We start from the raw sequence: 22,795 nt of genomic DNA on the forward strand, positions 1-22,795 counted from the left end.
CCCCCACTCCACAAAAAAATGTTTTGCATAATGCACTTTTTTTATATAATAGTGAAATTATTCTACTAATTGAATGAATGCTTGCAGAATGTTGGATTTCACAAGAGAACTGACAGACAGCAATATTCTTGCAGAAGCATGTCTCTCTTTGTAGTACTGCAGCCTCAATGAGTAACTGCCCGAGTCCATTTAGTAAATGCTGCCAATACTTATCATTTTTTTTGTGAGGGAAGAGAACTGACTCATACATGCCTTCACTTATGTTAGTGGGTGTGTACCCTGTGTTCAGATACAAGTACAGATTATCCAGCTCTTCAGGGCAGCAGGACTACAAAACTACAAAACTCTCTCTGAGCATTACTCTCAATTGGATAAAATCAGGTAGGCTAATTCTTCAATATATGTGTTTATAGGTATATGCCTATGCAAATAAATATATATGTATATATATATATATATATATATATATATATATATATATATATATACACACACACATATACACAAAGAGTATAAATGCTATACAAAGACAAATTGCAGTAACAAGTAAATGAACATTTGAATGGATGATGAAGACACATAAAAGTTTCTTTCATAACTCCCTCATATTACAGATGCAATTGATTTTACTTCTTAACACTTCATATTAAGCACTATGAGGATGTGAGCATGCAGAATATTCTTATTTTTAATATATTTTATCCACTTTTACGCAATTTGTAAAAATGGATTATAAAGACTGCAGACAACTAACTTGAATTAATCATCCCTTAACGAAAATCTACAGGGAGGATCCCTGAAATTGATGTATCCTGCAACTAAGTTTTTCAGATGTTCATTAAGTATCTTGAGTCCTGAGTGATATAAAATCATGTTTACTTGGCATGGTAAACTCGGAATTCATGCCAGTGTAACAAAGAATTGTGCATAACATACCAGAATATTTATGGTAAACGTATCCCAACAATATGGTGCAATCTAAATACAAATACAAAAGATTGTGGATGTACAGTTTTTGTGTCAAACTGAATGCCATAAGTCTCACTAGTGGTTAACTTGCTTCGTCCTATTTATTTCACTCTATAGAAACATATTCCAGAATCTTTCCCCTGTCTGAAGCACCACGGAAAGTAGGACTGTCAGACTGCATATAAAAGATCCAAACATCTTTGTGACAGGGCTACTGAATCAAATATGGATAAAGGAATTTTACTTCATTTCTTTATATTGTGCTTGCAAACTTAGCATATTTTACCTAACTAGTGATAATACATTTAAAAGGGATTTTCCACCACTAGATGACCCCTTGTTAAAAGGAATCTGTCAGCAAGTTTTTGCTAGGAAATCTGAGGATAGCATGAGGTAGGGGGTTAGAACACAGATTTCAATGATGTGCCCCATGTCAGGCTGTGTGCTGTTGTTTACTTACACTGAAGGTTTTATCACCTGGTGATTATCCTTGTCGGAGTACAGCAGCTGCAGCAGCCCACACATGCTAGTCTGACTCCACCCCCTCTTCTGGTAAGCAGCTCACTATCTATAGACAATGTACATAGAGAGCCTGGTATGGGCGGGGTTAGGTCTCTTAGCTCTGCTACATGCTACATCTAAGAACTCTGATTGTGCCTGCACTCAGTAAACTAAGTAATACACTGTTGGATTCAGAGTCTATTTTCCTACATCATGCTGCTCTCAGATGAGATATCAAAAACCTGGTGACAGATTCCCTTTAAGTTTTATAGTCCCCCCATCATTCCAGCGATGTAGATGCTTTGTCTCTCGGCACACAAGTGATATTCTTAAGTGATGTGAGTGCTGCAGCCTATCAGCAGTGGATAAAAGGTTGCAGTCTTCCGTCAGATGGAACTCTGATGGGACCTTGACAGCTTCAGTCCATCAGCTGCTGCTAATAGGCTACAATATTTATGTGACATAACAATGTCCCAAGAGTGCCTATAGACACAGCACTGACATTGCTGGAAAGGCACTGGTCCAGGAAATGAGTATTTAGCTTTTTTAATTATTTCATTTATATAGGGGACTAGAGCATTTAAAAAGGACCCAGGGGTCTTTACTAAGAGGGTGTTGCTCATTGGATTCTCTGGGGGAATGTCTTTAGATTGTTCTAAATTATTACTCTGTAAGCAATTCCCCCTTGTAAAGACCATGAAAATTAGAACCAAATAAGAAGGCCCATTTCTCTGCAACCATATGGTGGATTAAAAAAACAAAAATCAGAATACTCATGTGAGCAGTGGATATAAAATAAGAGCAAAAACTGTCCACTTTTGACCTGGTGACAGGCCCTCACTTCCACTTGATTATGTATATGTCTGGAGGTGGGACAGTGATACCAGCCTGGACTGCCGACACTGCTGGAAAGGTGCCGGCACGGGAGGTGAGTATAAGTGTTTTTATTTTCAAGGTGGCAAACATTCAGATCGAGAAGGGGTTATCCTAGTAGAGGACAACCCCTTTAAGGTTTTCTAACTGTGAGACATTACCCCCAAACTGTTAATAATGGTTAAGACACAGACTTGGCTTCAGAGACCCACACTGAACAGGTTTTATTGTCAGGGAAAGCTCTGACAATTCATACACTGCCTTTGCAATTACTACTGTAGGGAAACTGTGAAACTAAATGGTGGCAATACAAATAAACGGTCCACTAATATATAGATAGGCCTAATCCACTAGATTGAAAGGTGCTTTTTATAGACTGCATATTCTAACAAATTGAGAAGGGTGCTAAGCAAGGTACATTCCTCCATATCTTGGTAAAACAACACCATAAAATGTAAAAGTAGACATATATCTAAGCAAAGGCAGGGTAAAGAAGAGCATGGTAAGGTTGATGAGAATCTACATGTCAGTTAGCCATTTAAAAGTTAATCAAACATTTTATTGCACACTTAAACAAAATTAAAAACTAAAGCTTGGCTTATATTGGCTGAACAACTGGTTAACTGGAGAGGAAAAGTTAGGTCAGTAACTGTAGAGTCAGCAATATAGGCTGAGAAGCATTACTAGCAGCTGAATTACAATATTAACACATCAAGAGATCAAGAGCTGCTTATTGGAGAACAAGCTAATCAAATAGGAAACTGAACAGTCATGGCCAAAAGTTTTGAGACTGACACAAATTTTGGTTTTCACAATGTTTACTGCTCCAGTGTTTTTACAAGTTGATTAGGAGCATCTAACTGGTCTGTAGGAGCCAGAACTCATAATGGTTTGTAGGGGATCGAATACTTATTTCTCATTGCAAAATGCAAATAAATTTATCTAATTTATACAATATGATTTTCTTGATATTTTTTTGGATATTCTATCAATGTTAAAATTAACCTACCCTTAAAATTATAGACTATTCATGTCCTTGTCAGTGGGCAAACTTACAAAAACAGCAAGGGATCAAATACTTATTTCCCCCACTGTACTTAGATGATAACCAGACCTTGTCCCCTGGATGAAATACCGGCGCATCCAGACGTCTCTTGTCTGCATGTTTCCTCATCCGCTTAGAGGACTGTAGCAAAGAAGACTTTGTGTCCTCCCAGATCATAGAAAAGTTTTTAACAAGAGACTCTGCGGCGGGATTGTCAACAGAAGAGGAAACAGGAAACGGGATATTGGGATGCTGACCGTTAACCACAAAAACGGAGATTTGGCTGAGGATTCACTCACATGATTATTGTAGGAAAATTCAGCCCAAGGCAGGAGTTCCACCCAGTTGCTATGGTGGGCGTTGATGAAGTGCCGAAGGAAGCTAGTGAGGATCTGATTGATATGTTCAACCTGGCCATTGGACTGTGGATGATAAGCTGAAGAGAAATCCAATGCGACATTCAGAAGCTTGCACGTGGCTCTCCAGAAGTGAGAGGTAAACTGGACCCATCTATTCGACACAATATGAAGAGGTAGTCCGTGGAGACGGAAGATGTGAAGAATGAACTCTTTAGCCAGCACTGGTGCAGAGGGTAGACCAGGCAGAGGAATGAAGTGAGCCATTTTGGAGAAGCGGTCAGCCACCACCCAAATGATGGTACAACTGGCCAATACAGGGAGATCCGTGATGAAATCCATTTCAATATGCTGCCTTGGAGTGGAAGTCACAGGTAAAAGAAGCCATCGACCCATCAGAAGTTGCTTATGAGTCTTGTTTCGGGCACAGAAAGAGCAGGCAGAGACGAAATCCGCAACATCCTTGCGTAGGGTCGGCCACCAATAATGTCGGGAAATAAGCAGAGCAGTTTTCTTCTGTCCGGCGTGGCCTGCTAGTTTAGATGAATGACCCCAGAGTAGGACCTTCTTCCTATCTGGAGGCATCACAAAAGTCTTACCTGGGGGAAGGCGAGACAGATCAAAACGGAGCAACTGTAATTATTCTGGAGGACTCAATGATGTGTTGATATGTAAAGGGAGGAGAGAACAAGGCGCAATGGGTGACTCAGTATTGCAATTGTTAGAGGGGTGTGAGGATGGCTACTAACCTTATGAAGTTGTGCACCTCTGCACAACCCCAGTGTAAAGCTCCACAAGCTCCGCTCTGTTGGTGGCTGTCATCTAATTCCAGCGGCGTTCACCGATCCTGATCTCTCGGTGGTGGATCACGTGGTCAGGTTAGTTGCATGTAACGCCGAGATGGGCGCCCTGCTTCACCAACACCCCAGGCAGCGCAGCTTAGAAAACCTGGGTAGTGATTCTAATTAAATTCCTCCCACAGGTGAAAGAACAATAGATTAAAGGCAGCTCTACCGCACCCCAACAGGGGGAAAGGGACAATCAGTGAATATGAATAGCGGTACCAGAGCGCCAATAACAGGGCAAAAATATTAAAAGGACTGATTTATTAATATACACACAACGCATTTCGGTGGACACAGCCACCTTCATCAGGTGTCAATTCATATTCAATGATGTGTTGAGGCTCCTTCTCTTGGTCAGTCGATGGAAATGATCTGGAGAACGCGCCTGCCTTGATATTTTTATCTCCCGGCCAGAAGTGGAGAATAAAATTAAAGCAGGCAAAGAACAGAGACCATCTGGCCTGATGAGGATTAAGTTGTTGAGTGGCCTGCAAGTAGGCGAGATTCTTATGATCCATGTAGATGACCACCGGATGCAGGGCCCCCTCTAGTAAGAATCGCCACTACTCCAGCATCAGTTTGATGGCAAGCAATTCCCGATCTCCAATGGAATAATTGCACTCCGAAGGAGAGAAGAGCTTGGAAAAGAATCCGCAGGTCACCATTTGACTGGACAAGGATTTCTGGGTGAGGACTGCTCCGGCCCCTGAAGAAGAAGCATCTACCTCCTACCTGGCTTGTTACAGTCAGGACAATGCAGTACTGGAGCAGAAGAGAAGGCTTGTTTCAAGGACACAAAGGCACTTTCTGCCTTGAGAGTGCATTCCTTGGGATTAACCCCTTTGGGGGTCAGGGCAGAGATGGGAACAGTCTGGGAAGAGTAGTGAGGAATGAATAAGCGGTAATAATTTGCAAATCCTAGGAACCGCTGAATAGCCTTCAGTCCCTCAGGGCCAGAATGGCAGGATTCATCTTAAGGCTCGTCTCCAAGATTATGTATCCCAGGAATGGAAGAAATGTCTGCTCAAAAATGCATTTCTCGAATTTGGCATATAAACGATTCTTCCTGAGCCTCAGCAATACCTGTCGAACGTCTCTCCGATGTGAAGGTAGATCTGGAGAGAACACCAGGATATCGTCCAGGTATACCACCATGCATGTGTATAAAAGATCTCAAAAGATGTCATTCACTAGCTCCTGAAAGACTGTAGGTGCGTTGCAGAGTCCGAAGGGCATCATGTGATACTCGTAGTGGCCATCCCGAGTGTTGAATGCCTTCTTCCATTCGTCACCATGGCGAATCCGGACCAGATTGTATGCTCCACAGAGATCAAGCTTAGTGAAGATCTTTGCGCCTTTGAGGCGGTCAAATAACTTGGAAATGAGAGACAGTGGATACTTGCTTTTTATAGTTATTTGATTTAGTCCCCTGTAGTCGATGCAAGGCTGAAGAGAGCTGACCTTCTTGACAAAGAAGAATCCTGCTCCAGCTGGTGAGGTGGATTTCTGGGTAAAACCCCTAGCAAGATTCTCCTAAATGTATTCTGACATGGCACGGTCTCGGCCAACGACAGGGGATAGATTCGACCACGGGGAGGTGAAGCACAGGGGATAAGGTCGATGAGACAATCATACGGCATATGAGGAGGTAGTGTCTCAGCCTCTTCTTTGTCAAAGACATCCTTATAAGACCAGTAGGGTGCCGTCAAGCCAGGTAGATTAGATGGAGTGGACGTAGTCCGAGCAGGATGAACAGAAACAAGGCAGGTTTTGTGACACTTCTGACCACAGCGGAGCACTTCTCCCGAACTCCAATTCAAGACCGGCTCTAGTCTCTGTAACCATGGCAGACCTAAGTGTAGGGGATGGGAGAGACCGGACAGCAAATAGAAGGAGATTTTCTCAGAGTGCAGCATTCCTATCTGAAGAACCACTGGCTGGTGAAGAACAGAATGGGCTCGGCCAGGGGTCTCCCATCCACCGAAGAAACTGCCAATGGATCTGGGAGATGCTGGATAGGGATCTGGAACCGCTCCACAATGGTTTGTTGGATGAGAATCCAGATAGGCAGTTTCGACAAAATTAATGTTGCCAAAGGATATGGCTACTGACAGCGACACGATTAGAGAGGAAAGATTCTTGCCCAGGAGACCTCTCCAAGTGATCCTAGGCTCTGAAGTTTCCCGGCCTCTCAGGACAGGAGCGGATTACATGCTCCGAACTGACACAATAAAAGCATCTTCCTTCAGCTCGGCAGATCTCCTGGCGAGTTTTGAGCGTCATCACCTGGTCAACATGCATAGCTTCAGAGATGGATGCCAAGGCAGAGGCTTGTAACGAGACCAGTTTCTGAAAGGTGGGTGCTAGTAGTAAAGGTCTTCTTTCATGGACCACCTCTTTAGAGCGCTCCTGGAATCTGATGTCAATCCGCGTGGCCAGAGACACTTGGTCATCTAAAGAGGAGGGTATGTCACGACCGGCCAGCTCATCTTTGATTCGTCCAGAAAGGCCTTCCCAAAAGGTAGCCACCAGAGCCTTGTTATTCCAGGTAAGTTCAGACGAGAGGGTGCGGAATCGTACAGCGTACTGGCCTACTGTGAGGATTCCCTGGCTCAGATGGAGGAGAGCGGAGGCTGTAGAGGACGCATGGCCGTGCTCATCGAAAACCCTCCAGAAGGCCTCGCGGAAAGCCTGGTGATTAAACACCAGTGGGTCCCCCCTGTCCCATAGGGGATTGAGCCACGCCAACGCCTCTCCAGTGAGATGAGACATGATGAAGGTCACTTTAGCCCGGTCTGAAGCAAACTGATGAGCCAGGAGCTCAAAGTGCAGCGTGCACTGATTTACGAAGCCCCAACATAGAGCAGGATCACCACCAAATCGTGGAGGGGCAGACAGTTGGGGTCTGACGTTGGATACCACACCGGCACTGGTTGAGATGCCGCCGGAGCAGTAACCACTTGGGTAGAGGCAGGCACTGCTGGTATAGACAGTGCATCCAGACGGGAGTGTACAGACCGTAGCAAGGACAGGATTGAATCCTGTTGCGATCTCTGGCGGGAGACTTCTTGGTAAAGGTCCGAGACCAAAGGAGCCTGGGAGCCACTAGATTCCATGGCCTGTGCAAAACTGTTATGGGTCCAGATGGTGGAACCACTGTGCCGTGGTACAAGAAGGGACCGGAGGGGAGAAACTAAGGGCCTCACCCGAACCGACCTTGGCTCTATGGCGGCTTAGTAGATTCCGTGAGCCAAGGAAAGACCGAGGAGGTGGGCCAGGTGCTACTCCGGGACCGACCTCGTGTGAGAGCAGGTGACTCCCACGGGACTGATGACAGACGCTGACTGGCACGGCAGATAGGCAGGTAGATGAGTACGGCTGGTAGGCAGGTAGGCAGGCTCGGCTGGTAGACAGGCTTAACATGAAAAATTTGGTGAAAGGTCCTCTTTACGCAGCAATGAAACAGTAGTGCCAGGAGACATATTACTTGAATTATGTTCAATATTTTCAGAGAAAGTTCAAATTACTCATATGCGTGTGCCACAATTATGAAAAAAGAAGCCTCTAAAATCTGTCCTAGATTTCTGAAGTTTATCAAATGATAGTGACTATGCCTCACAGACATGGCCATACTGGAGGTGACAAAGTGCTGTTTTTTTCACTTTGTAAATATTGTAATGCTAAGGCATTCATTAAAACTTCTGAATTACAATAGATGACACTTTTTCAGTACACCGTAACTATAAACTTTTTCGTTGTTTTCTGTAACTCAAATAGACTTGAATGTAAAGTCCCCTCCCTGCATATGCACCACCATCTCACCTCTTCACTCTGATAAATCAAGCTATTCTTTTTTGGTCTGTTTGGTAATGGTCCTAAGGGTATTGTATAAATGGCTCATATTAAATAAGTAATTATAATACTTTACTGTATATATTATCATGCACTATTTTCATGGATTATTTTGTGTTTCAGATAATGGACGCTTTTCGTCTAGCAAATGCAGCCTTGGCCATAGACATTTTCCACAAGTTAAATGAAAAGTCTAAGGCTGAAAATTTTATCTTCTCGCCATTATGTATTTCATCTACTTTGGCTTTAGCTTTTAAAGGCGCAAAAGGAAATACTGCAACAGAAATAGAAAAGGTAGGTGAAACAAATTATTGTACATGTCTCTTTGTATGGAGACTTTCTTATGAGCTTTATACTTCACTGTATTGATGGACTTTTGAAACAGACAAAAGCTCAAAACCAGTGTTGTTTACCACAATATACATTTATAACTATTCTACTTGTGCTCAACATAAATGAGTACACCCCTTTTAAAAGTAAGATTTTAATCAATAGCTCACAGAACACAAGAAAAATTTCCAAAATTTTGACTAGACTGGGTTTGATAGAACATGTTTTTCAAGCCATAACATGAAACTAAGGTTAAAATTATAACTTTCATTACAAAATCTTCTGTTTTACTCAAATTAGTTGATGCAAAAGTAAATACACCTCATATCACACCTCACATCAAAAACATCTAATCTAGTATTTCGTATGACCTCCATGATTTTTTAGGACAGCATCAAATCTTCTAGGCATAGAATGAACAAGTTGGGGACATAATGTAACATCCTTACTTCAAGAACTAGCTCCTTTAGAGCCTGGATGATGAATGGATAGTGATGCTCAACTTGCTGCACATAACACATCTGCATCTCTGGCTGCTGTGGGCATAAAAGGGGACAAACTTATGGTGTGGCCCCCATGCTCCCCTGACCTCAACCCCATTGAGAACTTCTGGAGCATCATCAAAAAGAGTGTCTATGATGGCGGGAGGCAGTTCACATCTAAGCAACAGCTCTGGGAGGGTATTCTGTCCTCATGCAAAACAATTGAAGCAGAAACCATCCAAAACCTGACAAATTCAATGAATGAGAGAGTTCAGAAGCTCCTTTCGATCAAGGGGTCCTATGTGCAAATGTTACATCACCTAGAATAAACTTTTGAGTTGAAAACTGTTTGATTTCAGTTTGTAATAGCCTGCTAATGCTTATAATTTCAAAAATGACCATTTTTTTGTTCTTTATTAAAATGAAAAGGTTGAAAACTCTGCTGTGCATAATAATTTGGAACATGCATTTTGAGTGCAGTTTGAGTGTTTTATTTTTTTAAAAATATACTGTTATCATAGGCAGTTTGTACAAAAAACTTTCAATTGTACTCTAATAGGTATTTGACTGAAAAATTACAATGACTGCAATTCATATAGGTAATTTGGGAAAATCTGCGAAAATATTATTTGCATAATAATTTGGAACACAGTGTAATGGTAGGAGCTGAAAACAGAGTTCAATTAAGAGCACCCATAATACTCCGTATAAACACAAGGGAAGTATCCACGCAGTGTCCCAAAACCTGCCCTGAAAGTAAGCCTAATAACTCACCCAAGAGTCAATTATCAAGGAGAGCCCACGAGTCCCAGGGAGACCCCAGAGAGTGCTGATGGTGAGGAGGTCTTCTGGTCCTCTGGTAAACCCGTGACAGTGCCACTGCTGTGTACTGTATAATGGTTGTCCCTTCATTGTCAGACACAGCCATTACACAGTACACAGCAGGGGAATATTTATAAGATTATCTCAGCACAGGAACATTTTTTAACACAATCAACTGTGGAACTTATTTCTATTCTAAATCTATTAAATAAAACGTACTTTGTTCATGGAAAAACCTCTTTAATGTATTATTAAAGTAAATATATATTGATGAAGTATGCTAGAAATAGCTGGTCTATATGTGGGATGGCAGCCTAAAGCTAAGCCCAGCTACTGGTTCTTGGACTAAAACAGGTGTCATCATTTTTTTTTGTGCGGCATGTCAATAGAAATTAAAAATGAAAAATAAGAATTACTCCGTGTATTGTGCAATATAATTTGACATCCATAGCATGTAAATTTATCCTGAGGATTTTCACAGCGACTTTCATCCTTTACAATTCAAAGTAAAGTAGGGAAGCAGCGTATGCCTCCCCTCCGCAGTCTGATCCCCTTGATCTACACAGTGCAGTCTGAATAACAACACCTTGATGCACACAGCCCAAAACACCACTCCTCTAAGTACTCGGCAAAGAACAAGCTGTAATCTATGAAGCCCAGCCACTTCATCTGCTCACTGACCAACATTGCTCTTATACTACTGCTGACAATGGCATGTGCGCTTCTCTGGACCTTCATCACAGTGATGACAAGTTCTTTAAGTGTCCAAGGAAAGGGCATCAAAATGCACCCTTCCCTCCCTAAATTGCAGTTTGTTGGATAGCAAATATATCATTCACCAGCTAATATTAAATGACACAAAGAATTAAACTACACACCTTTCAGACACACATGTATACACATGCATACACATGCTGCACATCTACATACACTTTAAACACACACTCCTCATATCTACATATGCTTCAAACACACTGTGCACATCTGTATGCACACAGACAAATGCATATACTCCTAAACATACTACACACCAATATACACATTCTGCTCATCTGCATACTGTCCAGGCACAATCTACACACAAGTATACAGATTCTGCAAACCTGAGTATATAGCTCATTGACCTATATATATCTGGAAACAATCCTGACATGCTGAAACTTGCCATGCATATACTCATTGCAAATAACCGATACCCACTATCTGCATACTCCTAACATCGACACTCAATACATTACAATCAAACCAACACTAAGCCCTCATTCGCACGTCCGCATTTAAGCACGTTAGTGAAAAAAATGGTACAGTTGTCACCAGTATGTCCATTTTTACTTTCAGTGTCAGTGTATGGTCCGTGTTTCTGTTTTTGCCATCAGTGTATTTCATGAATGGATAAATAAATAAATTACAAAACGTCTCCTATCCTTTGCAATATTAAGTATGGACAGCACAAGGATGGCACACAGATGCAATACAAATCTATGAGTCCGTAAAAATTACGGACAGCAGATGGATGACATCTTTCTACAATCCATGTGTTGTCTATGATTAATATTTAAGTGAATAAAAGAAGCTGTCACCGTGTGTTTTGCATGGACACACGGTCTGTGAAAAAACACGAACTTGTTGTATCCATGAATAAAATGGATATAACACGTACGTGCAACATGGACATCTGAATATGGCGTTACTGACCTTGTTAGCAGGCTGTAAGTTGAAAGGAAGATAATCAACAAAAGTTTACACTTGAATTGGGAAAAGGAATCTGTAAAAGTGATTGTAAAAATCAGTAATGCCGCAAATTATCTATTCTAAATAATTGAAGTATTTGTAATTTTATTGTGTACTGCTTGTTACTTATGTTACTGGTCACTTCTTCTGAAGTAGATATAGGCGGTCAATGCCCTAGGCAAGAAGAGAATGCATGCAAGCTGTCTCCTATACAACTTGTAAGTGCTTCTCTGAACCCGACCAGATCGCTGAATCTGGCAAGCTTCAGATCCTATCCTCTGATGCTGTGGAGGCAAAGCTGACTCTGATTGCAGGATAATAAACCAGACAATTCAGGCCAGTGGTGAAGCCATGCTGATGCTCTGAACTGTCAATCCTCTGGAGTGCATCGCCCCACACTAAGCAGGAAGTCAGGAGGCATAACAGCGGTGCATTTCAGAAGAGAAACAATGAAAAATTAACCAGGGAGGGGAGCACCTCTATATAGTTGCAGCAAGAGTAATGTAAATGCTTGTTTGGTAACATCCAGTACCTTATGTATTGCTGCTCTGCACTGTGAGGTTCATTCCCCCATCTGCTCTAACTCATGGAGCTGGTGAGGTGTATAGCAACCAGTGTTAAAACTCACTTTTTTGGCTGTGCTATTGTAAAGAGACTGAGAGCAGTAGTTACAAGTAGCTGTCCCGTTACGCTATGACACTTCAAAGGAAAACCATGTCCCTGTCCCAATGTGCTGTCAGGTGTGGGGTGCATCGCACTCACGTGTAGGCCACAGGCCTCCTCTGTCTTCGGGCCTCCATGTTCAGGAACCGATGCATACAACTCAGGGGACACCAAGTTCATTTTAACAAGCAAACGTTTACAGGACATTTCAAGTTCATCAGATTATAACATGTGGGATTGGGCACAACACTTCTTGTTCCTTACCTCCTTAGCACAACACATCTTCAGCCCTACCATCCATTCCTCCTAGACTATCCTCATGCTTACTGACTCCGTCAGCCCCAGTGATTTCCTGTACAATTCTGCAGTGCACCAAAGATCTGTTACCTTCACTTCACACGGTTCCGCCTCCCTCTTCCCCTGTGCGCCAGAGGACACGAGACGTCCTTTAGCCCCTATGCTGGGTATTGAGCTCCTGATGTTGCCGGAATGTCTGCACAGGATTCTAGTATGACCTCCCACTGCCTCAAATGGTAGGTACATGCTGTCTGTAGCTGCCCACTGAACTTGAATTTGACCTTGTAACTATACTTCCCTATCTCAGTCACTACCAGGAAGTGCCTGCTTTTTACTAACACTAGACCCCTCCCACTGTGGTCTAGCCCTCAAACATTAACTGTATCTTATCTTGTACCTTTAGCTAACTACAGTTACTTTACTATAACAGTCTGTGTTAATCCTATTGTTCTTATCCTTATACTATATGCACACTATGAACATTATTCTTTACATTGCTATATTGACAGTACTTACGACCCCATATCACATTGCGCACTAGTTGCACAGAAACCCCTGACACTATTCACAGTACACAATATTGACGCGATTGGTGACTTCAGGGGCAGGAAAAGAGCAGCACAGTCCACCACTCTTACACTACAACAATTCGCTCCTCATTCTGCAGGCTAGGCGTCTCCTCCAACACTAAAAGGAAGCACTTGAAGCAGGTGCCTGTCATTAAATACCGAATGTGGCAGGGAGTATCTTTTATCACATCCTTTGCACTGCTCTTTGTAACAGCTATTCTCCTCCAGGGTGTGGAGAAACTGCTGTACAAAAACCCTATGTCTGGGCCCTGCTCCACTGATCAGGCAAATGTGACACAGGTGCCATAGATTGATGATTCCTTGATTAGTCTTAAAATGCACTAAATTTCTCTCAGTAGCTCATGTTGTTTTTCAGCCACTCCTGGAGCATAATTAAACTTGGAGTACTTTATAAACTTACTTAGCTACACCTCCGTTCCTAGAAACTTTCTAAAAGTTCTTAATGAGGTCCAAAAAAGTGCCTAAGACTCTTAATAAATGTGGCACATGGCATTTCTATCAGAATTCTGGGTCAATTTGATATGCACAGTTCAGTTATTAAATCTATTCATTGGTCTATGTAATTTAATTCATGATGCATTTTTATACCACAATGAATAGTCTGCTAACTACTAATGTCTTGACATCAGTACATTGCACATGAAGAAATCCTCAGATGTCCTCAGAGTCAAATGTCAGAATAATATACAATTTTTTATACAAATTCTTCACCATACACCTAATATCTAACACATGATAGATACCTTACTCTGATATCTTACTGTGACATCACAGTGTCATATTAGGACACCCTTAAAATGTTGGAACTCAGCGTCAGGTATCAAATGTTAGGAGTTAGGGTGAAGAATTAATATCAAATTTACATGATTCTGATATTTGACTCTCACATCACAATGTTAAGAAATTCTCAGATGTCAGAGTCAAATATCAGAATAATGTACAGTTGAAACCAGAAGTTTACATACACTATATCAAAAGACTCATGCATGTTATTCTCAATATCTGACATGAAATCAGAATAAACCTTTCCCGTTTTAGGTCAATTAGGATTACCATAATTTTTAATAATTGCCAAATGCCAGAAGAATGAGAGAGAGAATGTTTTAAGGCATTTTTATTGCTTACTGCAAAGTCAAAAGTTTACATTTTCTAAGATTATTATGCCTTTAAACAATTCTGGACTGCCCATATGATGATGTCATGTGTTTAAAAGCTTCTGATAGGTTTTTTTGGCAATAGCTGAGTTAATTAGAGACACATCTGTGGATGTATTTTAATGCACACCTGAAACACACTGCTTCTTTGTGTAGCATCATGGGAAAGTCTAAAGAAATTAGCCAAGATATCAGGAAGAGAATTGTGGACTTGCACAAGTCTGGCTCATCCTTGGGTACAATTTCAAGATACGTAGAGGTGCCTCATTTATCTGTACAAACAATTATATGCAAGTTCAAATAAGATGGGAATGTCCAGCCATCATACCGCTCAGGAAGGAGACAGGTTCTGTGTACTAGAGATGAACGTGCTTTGGTCCGACATGTGCATATCAACCCAAGGACAAAAGCAAAAGACCTTGTGAAGATGATGGCGGATGCTGGTAAGATTGTGTCAATAACCACAGTGAAATAAGTACCATATCAACATGGGCTGAAAGGCCACTCTGCCAGGAAAAAGCCATCACTCCAAAAGAAACATAAAAAAGCCAGATTAATGTTTGCAAATGTGCACAGGAACAAAGACCTTAATTTTTGGAGACATGTCCTGTGGTCTGATGAAACTAAAATTTAACTTTTTGGGCATAACGACCATTGTTACATTTGGAGGAAAAAGGGAGAAGATTGGAAGCCTAACAATACCATCCCAACTGTGAAACATGGGTTTGGCAGCATCATGATGTGGGGTGGTTTTGCTACAGGAGGGACTGGTGCACTTCACAAAATAGATGGCATCATGAGAAAAGAAGATTATGTGGCAATACTGAAGCAACATCTCAAGATATCAGCCAGGAAGTTAAAGCTTGGGCGGAAATGGGTCTTCCAAATGGGCAATGACCTGAAGCATACTGACAAAATGGTAATAAAATGGCTTAAGGATAACAAAGTCAATGTTTTGGAGAAGCCATCACAAACCCTGATCCCAATCCTATTCAAAATGTATGGGCAAAGCTGAAAAGGCAGGTGCCAGCAAGGTGACCTACAAACCTTGATCATTCACACCAGCTTTGTCAAGAAGAATGGGCCCAAATTCCGACCAACTATTGTGAGAAGCTTGTGAAAGGATATCCCAAACTAATGAAATGTATGTAAACTTTTCACTTTGCAGTAAATAATAAAATGCCTTAAAACATTATCTCTCTTTATTCTGGCATTTGGCAACTATTAAAACGTATGGTAATCCTAATTGACCTAAAATGGGAAAGGTTTATTTTGATTTCATGTCAGATATTGAGAAAAACATGCATATATGTCTTTTTATATAGTGTATGTAAACTTCTGGTTTCAACGGTACATTTAATACAAATTCTTCCCCTTGACACTTGACTCTGGTATCAGACTTTGATACCTGACTCAGATACCTGGTAATTCTTACATTGAGTGTTCTGCAGTATATCCTTCAGTCTTAGGCCGGATTCACAACACATTTTATTTACTCATCAGAGCATAGGGGATTATGTCTGAAGCACTGAAAATGATAATTACTTACCGGTAATTTGATTTTACTGAAACCCATGACAGCACCATATGAGAGAGTAGGATCTGCCCCTGTTACTGGACAGGAAGACCTGAGCACAAAATAAAGAGACAACTCCCACTTCCTCCTTCAATGTGATTTCCAGGAGTCAAGTAAGAGTCACCCAATTCATCATCATTCTTATTTATACATTCACTCAAGCCCATTCTTCATTGTGAGAGGAGAAGATTAAGAACCATCATCAACCAAAAGCCAGAGTGAGGGAAAATAGGGTGCTGTCATCAGTTTCAGGAAATTCAAATTACCGGTAAATAATTATAATTTTCCCTTCCCCCATGACAGCACCTTACGAGAGACGATAGCAAAGAAATCCTCTAATAGGGAGGGAGCACCCTTGCAGAATCTTACAACTGAAAAAAGGTCTCCGGAATAGCCTAGTTCAATGGATAGTGATTCAAGAAGGAAGATTGAGAAAGTTTTAGATATCATTCAATCAAGATAATGTCTCTATCGATTTGGAGCTTTGACCAAAAGCGCCAACAAGAGTAAAAAGGAATTTTACAACAACTTTTTCCTCTTTATCTCCCAGAGAAGGTATATATTTAGAGACTTCACTTATATGTATGGTTGAATATCTTTCACAGATTTGATTAGATATTCTGTTCTCATTAAATCACCTAACCAACTACTGAAGTACATAGGAACTGGTACTAAGACTCAGCATGTTAATGGAAGCAGAAATTAATCGATTCAGGGAACCTGGTAACCTTAACCAGGCTTTGACTAGGCCTTAGTATTGTTGTCATTTTCCATTGGAGGCCCCCCTTAAGGCCAAGATCTGGACCATAAGAAAACCTTTGTAGGGTCAATGATCACGTAATTGTTCAAAACTACCCAGCTCTATGCTAGCAAGTGTAGATAGAGCGTCCCAGATTGCCAAAATGGGGTTCCAGAAACCAGCAGAAATATTTAGTACCTTATTATATCCCTTAGGATGTGACATTAAGTCCCCCCAAGAAAAGTATTTAAGCCAAACGGACACTTATATTTCAAGATTCCCATCCTGGGGAGTTTCTGGCTACCACAATCTAGCCAAGTAATAGCTGATACAACTAGAACGGGCAAAACACAGATCTGAGCTATTCCAAAAAAAAGAAAAGCCACAATCCACCATTCATGCAGGGATGATAGTATTATGCTATTCTCCTATAATAGCACCGATTCTGCAACTTAAATGGATGTTCATATAATCCAACCATGAAGATTGCTAGTTGAAAATATTTCAAATGCAAGATAGATTAGTTCCCAAGAAAATAAACTAAGAAAACCGAGTTATAACCAACACCTCTAATACACTTTTTTTTTCTGAGGAAGCAACTCATTCTGAAAGAGATATATATCTTACAGTATATGGTATTGGTCAAATCTCAGATGGTCTTAGGCTAAGGTATTAGCATTGCATCCCGTTAAACATGTACCTTAAGGATGCATCATCCTGTGCTTGAGTAATAATCAGAAAAGTCATACCTCAGTGTGAAGGCATTCATCTTAACTAGCAAAGCTGCTTCTCCTTCACCACAGGAGTCTCACAGGTATGGGGCCATTCCACTGATTCCTCGCTTTATAGGTTTATTGCAGAGTTGCCGTCTTATCACTTCTAGAGTGCACAGACTGGATATTTAACCAACTCGCCACTTAGTTGACTCTACTAGTTTATGACTTAAATTCCAAGAATACTTATTGTATAATATGGCTCCATTGACTTAATTTCCAATTAGTCCATCTTCCCCACTTTTAACTGGAAAGATACACTGGTGTTGAAATTATTTTACCTGATCCTGTATAGTCATGTTTGTCGTGCAACTCCATTTATTAGGAGGATGGACTGGGATATTTACTGGTTCTTCAGTCCCATACAGGCGAGTCCAACTAATACCTTCCTTAGGAGGGCAGACTGGTAGTGCTGCCCGATCGTCACAATCAAGCTTATCTTACCATTCCATACCAGGAGGGTAGATTGAGGCAATTGGTGGTTTATCAGCCCCCAATACTGGCGAGTCCAGCTTGCACTTCCCTTAGGAAGGCCGACCGATAGAATGCTGCCTTACTTGACACAATCGAGTTTATCTTACCATTCCATCCAGGAGGGTAGATTGAGGCAATTGGTGGTTTATCAGCCCCAATACTGGTGAGTCCAGCTCACATCTCCCTTAGGAAGGCCGACCGGTATAGCGCTGCCTGACTTGGCACAATCAAGTTTATCTTACCATTCCATACCAGGAGGGTACATTGGGGCAAGTGGTTTGTCAGCTTCCCTACCGGTGAGACCAACTCATACCTCCCTTTGGAGGTCAGACTGGTATCGTGCCGCCCCTCTTGGCATGATCAAGTTTCATATCCTCTGTACCAGGAGGGTAGATTGGGGCAAATGTTGGTTTTTCCGCTCCCCTACTGGCGAGTACAACTCACAGCTCGATTAGGAGGGCAGATTGGTATAGTGCTGTTTGACTTGGCACCATCAAGTTCCTCTTACCATTCCCTATTAGGGAGGTATGGGGTATAGAGAGTTTTAATCACTTAACATCCAAAAGGTCATTTGTAGACTCCCGCTAGGAGTTTTAACTGGACTTACAGTGGTTTCATTAAGCTTAGCGTAGCCATGTCCATCTTGCACCTTCAACTAGAAGGGGGGAACTGAGCTGTAGGTGTATATCAGCCAGTTCATCAAATGATCCTAGATTGTGAAGATGAACTGGATTTAAATTGGTATTATTCTTTTTAGCACCACCATTTAACAAGAGGACCACTGGGACATAGATGTTCAATGGAAACCAGTTCAATATGCTAGCCAAGTGTGAGGGATTGACTGGACCTGTTACTCATCAGCTATCCTTTGGACAGTATTTAATAGAATCAGCACAGACCGAGGGCATCATTCAGGAATCTCCTTACCAATATTAGAAATATTGATAGTAAAGGGTAGAGAAGCTTTGAGACCTTAGTGAAACCAGATCTACAAGCCCCCAGGTTGCCTGGCTAACCGGGCAACCCACCAAGAGGCAGACAGCTGAGGAAAAACCTAGACCTAACGTGGCAGGGTCTTCCGCAACTATGAAGTGGTGTGAAAAGCTATCAGGCCGGCCAACATGAGACATAAGCCCAAACCTGAATTGACATGAGCACTGAGGCTCACTGCACAAGGCATGAGGCCAGTCATGTGGCTCACTGCACAAGACATGAGGCCAGCCATGCGGCTCACTGCACAAGGCATGAGGCCTAGCCATGAGGCTCAGTGCACAAGCCATGAGGCCTATCCATGAGGCTCAGTGCACAAGCCATGAGGCCTATCCATGAGGCTCAGTGCACAAGCCATGAGGCTCAATGCACAAGCCATGAGGTCTAGCCATGAGGCTCAATGCACAAGCCACGAGGCCTAGCCATGAGGCTCAATGCACAAGCCACAAGGACTAGCCATGAGGCTCAATGCACAAGCCATGAGGCCTAGCCATGAGGCTCAGTGCACAAGCCACGAGGCCTAGCCATGAGGCTCAATGCACAAGCCATGAGGCCTAGCCATGAGGCTCAGTGCACAAGCCACGAGGTCTAGCCATGAGGATCAATGCACAAGCCACGAGGTCTAGCCATGAGGCTCAGTGCACAAGCCACAAGGCCTAGCCATGAGGCTCAGTGCACAAGCCACGAGGTATAGACATGAGGCTCAGTGCACAAGCCACGAGGCCTAGCCATGAGGCTCAGTGCACAAGCCTCGAGGCCTAGCCATGAGGCTCAATGCACAAGCCATGAGGCCTAGCCATGAGGCTCAATGCAAAAGCCATGAGGCCTAGCCATGAGGCTCAATGCACAAGCCATGAGGCCTAGCCATGAGGCCTAGCCATGAGGCTCAATGCATAAGTCATGAGGTCTAGCCATGAGGCTCAATGCACAAGCCATGAGGCCTAGCAATGAGGCTCAATGCACAAGCCATGAGGCCTAGCCATGAGGCTCAATGCACAAGCCATGAGGCCTAGCCATGAGGCTCAGTGCACAAGCCACGAGGCCTAGCCATGAGGCTCAATGTACAAGCCATGAGGCCTAGCCATGAGGCTCAATGCACAAGCCATGAGGCCTAGCCATGAGGCTCAGTGCACAAGCCACGAGGTCTAGCCATGAGGATCAGTGCACAAGCCACGAGGTCTAGCCATGAGGCTCAGTGCACAAGCCACGAGGCCTAGCCATGAAGCTCAGTGCACAAGCCACGAGGCCTAGCCATGAGGCTCAGTGCACAAGCCACGAGGCCTAGCCATGAGGCTCAGTGCACAAGCCTCGAGGCCTAGCCATGAGGCTCAGTGCACAAGCCACTAGGCCTAGCCATGAGGCTCAGTGCACAAGCCACGAGGCCTAGCCATGAGGCTCAGTGCACAAGCCACGAGGCCTAGCCATGAGGCTCAATGCACAAGCCATGAGGCCTAGCAATGAGGCTCAATGCACAAGCCATGAGGCCTAGCCATGAGGCCAGCCATGATGCTCAACCTAGGCGAAACATCAGACGTAGGTAGGTACTGAATCATTAAATGTAGATTCTTCCAGACTGATGTTAGCATTTCAGAGCCAAATTGGGCCCCTGTACTCACTGCCATTCTTACTAGAGGTTGCTATAGAACACAGCATGGTGTTCCATGATTCAAGGCTGCTCCAGCCGTGAGCTCCAGGCTCCTACATCCTTGAGGACAGGAAACCACATTGAAGGAGGAAGTGGGAGTTGCCTTTTTATTTTGTGCTCAGGGCTTCCTGTCCAGTAATAGGGGCGGATCCTACTATCTCATATGGTGCTGGGAAGGGATGCGGGAAGGGAAAAAATGAGATTCAGGCGTATGCGCTGATATGGCCATTGACTTTGTTGGTGCAGATGGAGTCAATATATGCTCTGTCAGACATTATTTTTGGCAGTAGCTACCTATTTCAGGTGGGCACCAAATGTGGTCAGCTGTCTTTTCGTGCCCACCTGAAATAGATGGATACTGCCGAAAATAATGTCTGACACAGTTAATAGTGACTATATCTCATTCTCCACCATTAAAGTGAATGGCCCTGGCAGCTCATCCCATTTTTCAAGGCTTCAGACATAATTCCCTGCAACTGATGAGTGAATAAAACGTAATGTGAACCCAGCCTAAAACTGAAGGATATATTGCTGAATACTCAATGTAACAATTACCAGGTTTGAGTCAGGCATCAAAGTCAGATATCATATGCCCAAATCCCTTTTTGGCTTCAGACATAAGCCACTACAGAGCCACTGACAAGTGGATAAAATGCGCTGTGAACATAGCCTTATCACTTTTGTAACTCCTTTGTGTATCTTTACTCGTATCCTTCTCTTCAATGTGGCTGTGTCTCACAAAGGACAGCATTATCTGTTAACTGTTTTATCTGTGTTCATCATGTCTATATTCTCTTTATCTTTTAATATCTGTGGTATAATGTCAGCAGTTTTTAATGTGAACATATGGATTAATAGAAGGTGGCAATCACAATATAAAAATATAATTGGGTGAGACTTTCAAGATAAACATATACATCCAGAGTCATTAAAAGGGTTGTGCAGGATTTGTGTATTTGATAACCGCCCTGGGAATATAGCCATAAAAACACTTTCTCATACACTTACAGTTACAATTCTTTCTTTGTTCTTCAACACAGGAGTCCCATGGCTAAAGTGCTGTGACTAGACTACAAAGAACGCTAATAAATAGCAAAGTCACATGACCACCATATTAGCTATCTGCCAGCCTTTGGAGGATGCAGTTAATGTCATATGTAAACTCTGTGCCCATGTAAATGTAATCTTTTCATACAAAATGTATGAAATGACTGGGAAGACAGTTTAATTACAAGACAGCCATGGAAAGGAACTTTTTTTTAGGCAAAAGACATAATTTTTAGATGCTTTTAAACAGCAATTTACACCTTTTTTATTTTGTGCCTTTTTACTGTGTTTGACATTCATTGTGTCTGCTAAATACCAGTTTGAATGCAGATGATGGGCAAAGGCTGCTTGGCGATCTGAAGATCACTAGATCGCATTACAACATGGCATTTAATAGTTGTCAATGGATTCACGTTATGACTTATGATCTATCGTGACCTTTCGAATTTTTGATGTTAAGTCAGATGTAACTTTATCATCATAGACTCATATGTCAATTGTGAGTTACTGCAACCTTATTTTTACATTCAAATGGCAAGTATATAGTAGTAAAGCATGTCTGAGACTAATTGCCCAAATGATTTTCAGTTGTGCAACTTGTTTTATCAAATGTGTGGATATCATTGTGGATTCTTTTGTGGAAATGGTGTGGGTTTACAGCAGATTTCACATTTTCTATTGCATCTTGCCGATCTTAAATCCACGGCGCCAGTCGTTTTAGGGAAGAGTCAGACGGCCATATAACTCAGATTGCAACTAATGCTCTGACTGGCTGGCAGCTCTCCTGATCCGAACATATCAGCTGCAAAATAATACATGCTATCACGCTCGGGTTGGAAGAGCTGACGGCCAATCTGAGCACTGCGTTGTTATCCCCGTCTGAGTTATATAGCCATCTGACTCTTCCCTTACACTATGGATTTTCTGCTCTCCATGCCGATGACATTTCAGGAATTCTCACCCACAATGCAGCTACTGAAATACACAACACAAGAGTTTCACAATTCAGATAAACCATAACCATAAGAGTAACCAGGGCTA

The 22,795-nt window shown here is 42.3% G+C and overlaps 1 protein-coding gene across 1 annotated transcript in view; it reads left to right on the forward strand.

Annotated features, from left to right (window-relative positions):
• The first annotated feature begins 238 nt into the window (after positions 1-238).
• SERPINB5 (serpin family B member 5) overlaps positions 239-22,795 on the forward strand; it is a 95,408-nt gene continuing 72,851 nt past the window's right edge. The window contains exons 1-2 of the mRNA XM_073678672.1: positions 239-381; positions 8,565-8,735. Coding sequence (XP_073534773.1) covers positions 8,568-8,735 — 168 coding nt within the window. The 5' untranslated portion in view covers positions 239-381; positions 8,565-8,567. The remainder of the gene's footprint in view (positions 382-8,564; positions 8,736-22,795) is intronic.

This window comes from Phyllobates terribilis, unplaced genomic scaffold (genome assembly GCF_046119375.1).
Source record: "Phyllobates terribilis strain yellow unplaced genomic scaffold, ASM4611937v1 Scaffold_4__5_contigs__length_816908805, whole genome shotgun sequence".
NCBI classification, from domain to species: Eukaryota; Metazoa; Chordata; class Amphibia; order Anura; family Dendrobatidae; genus Phyllobates; species Phyllobates terribilis.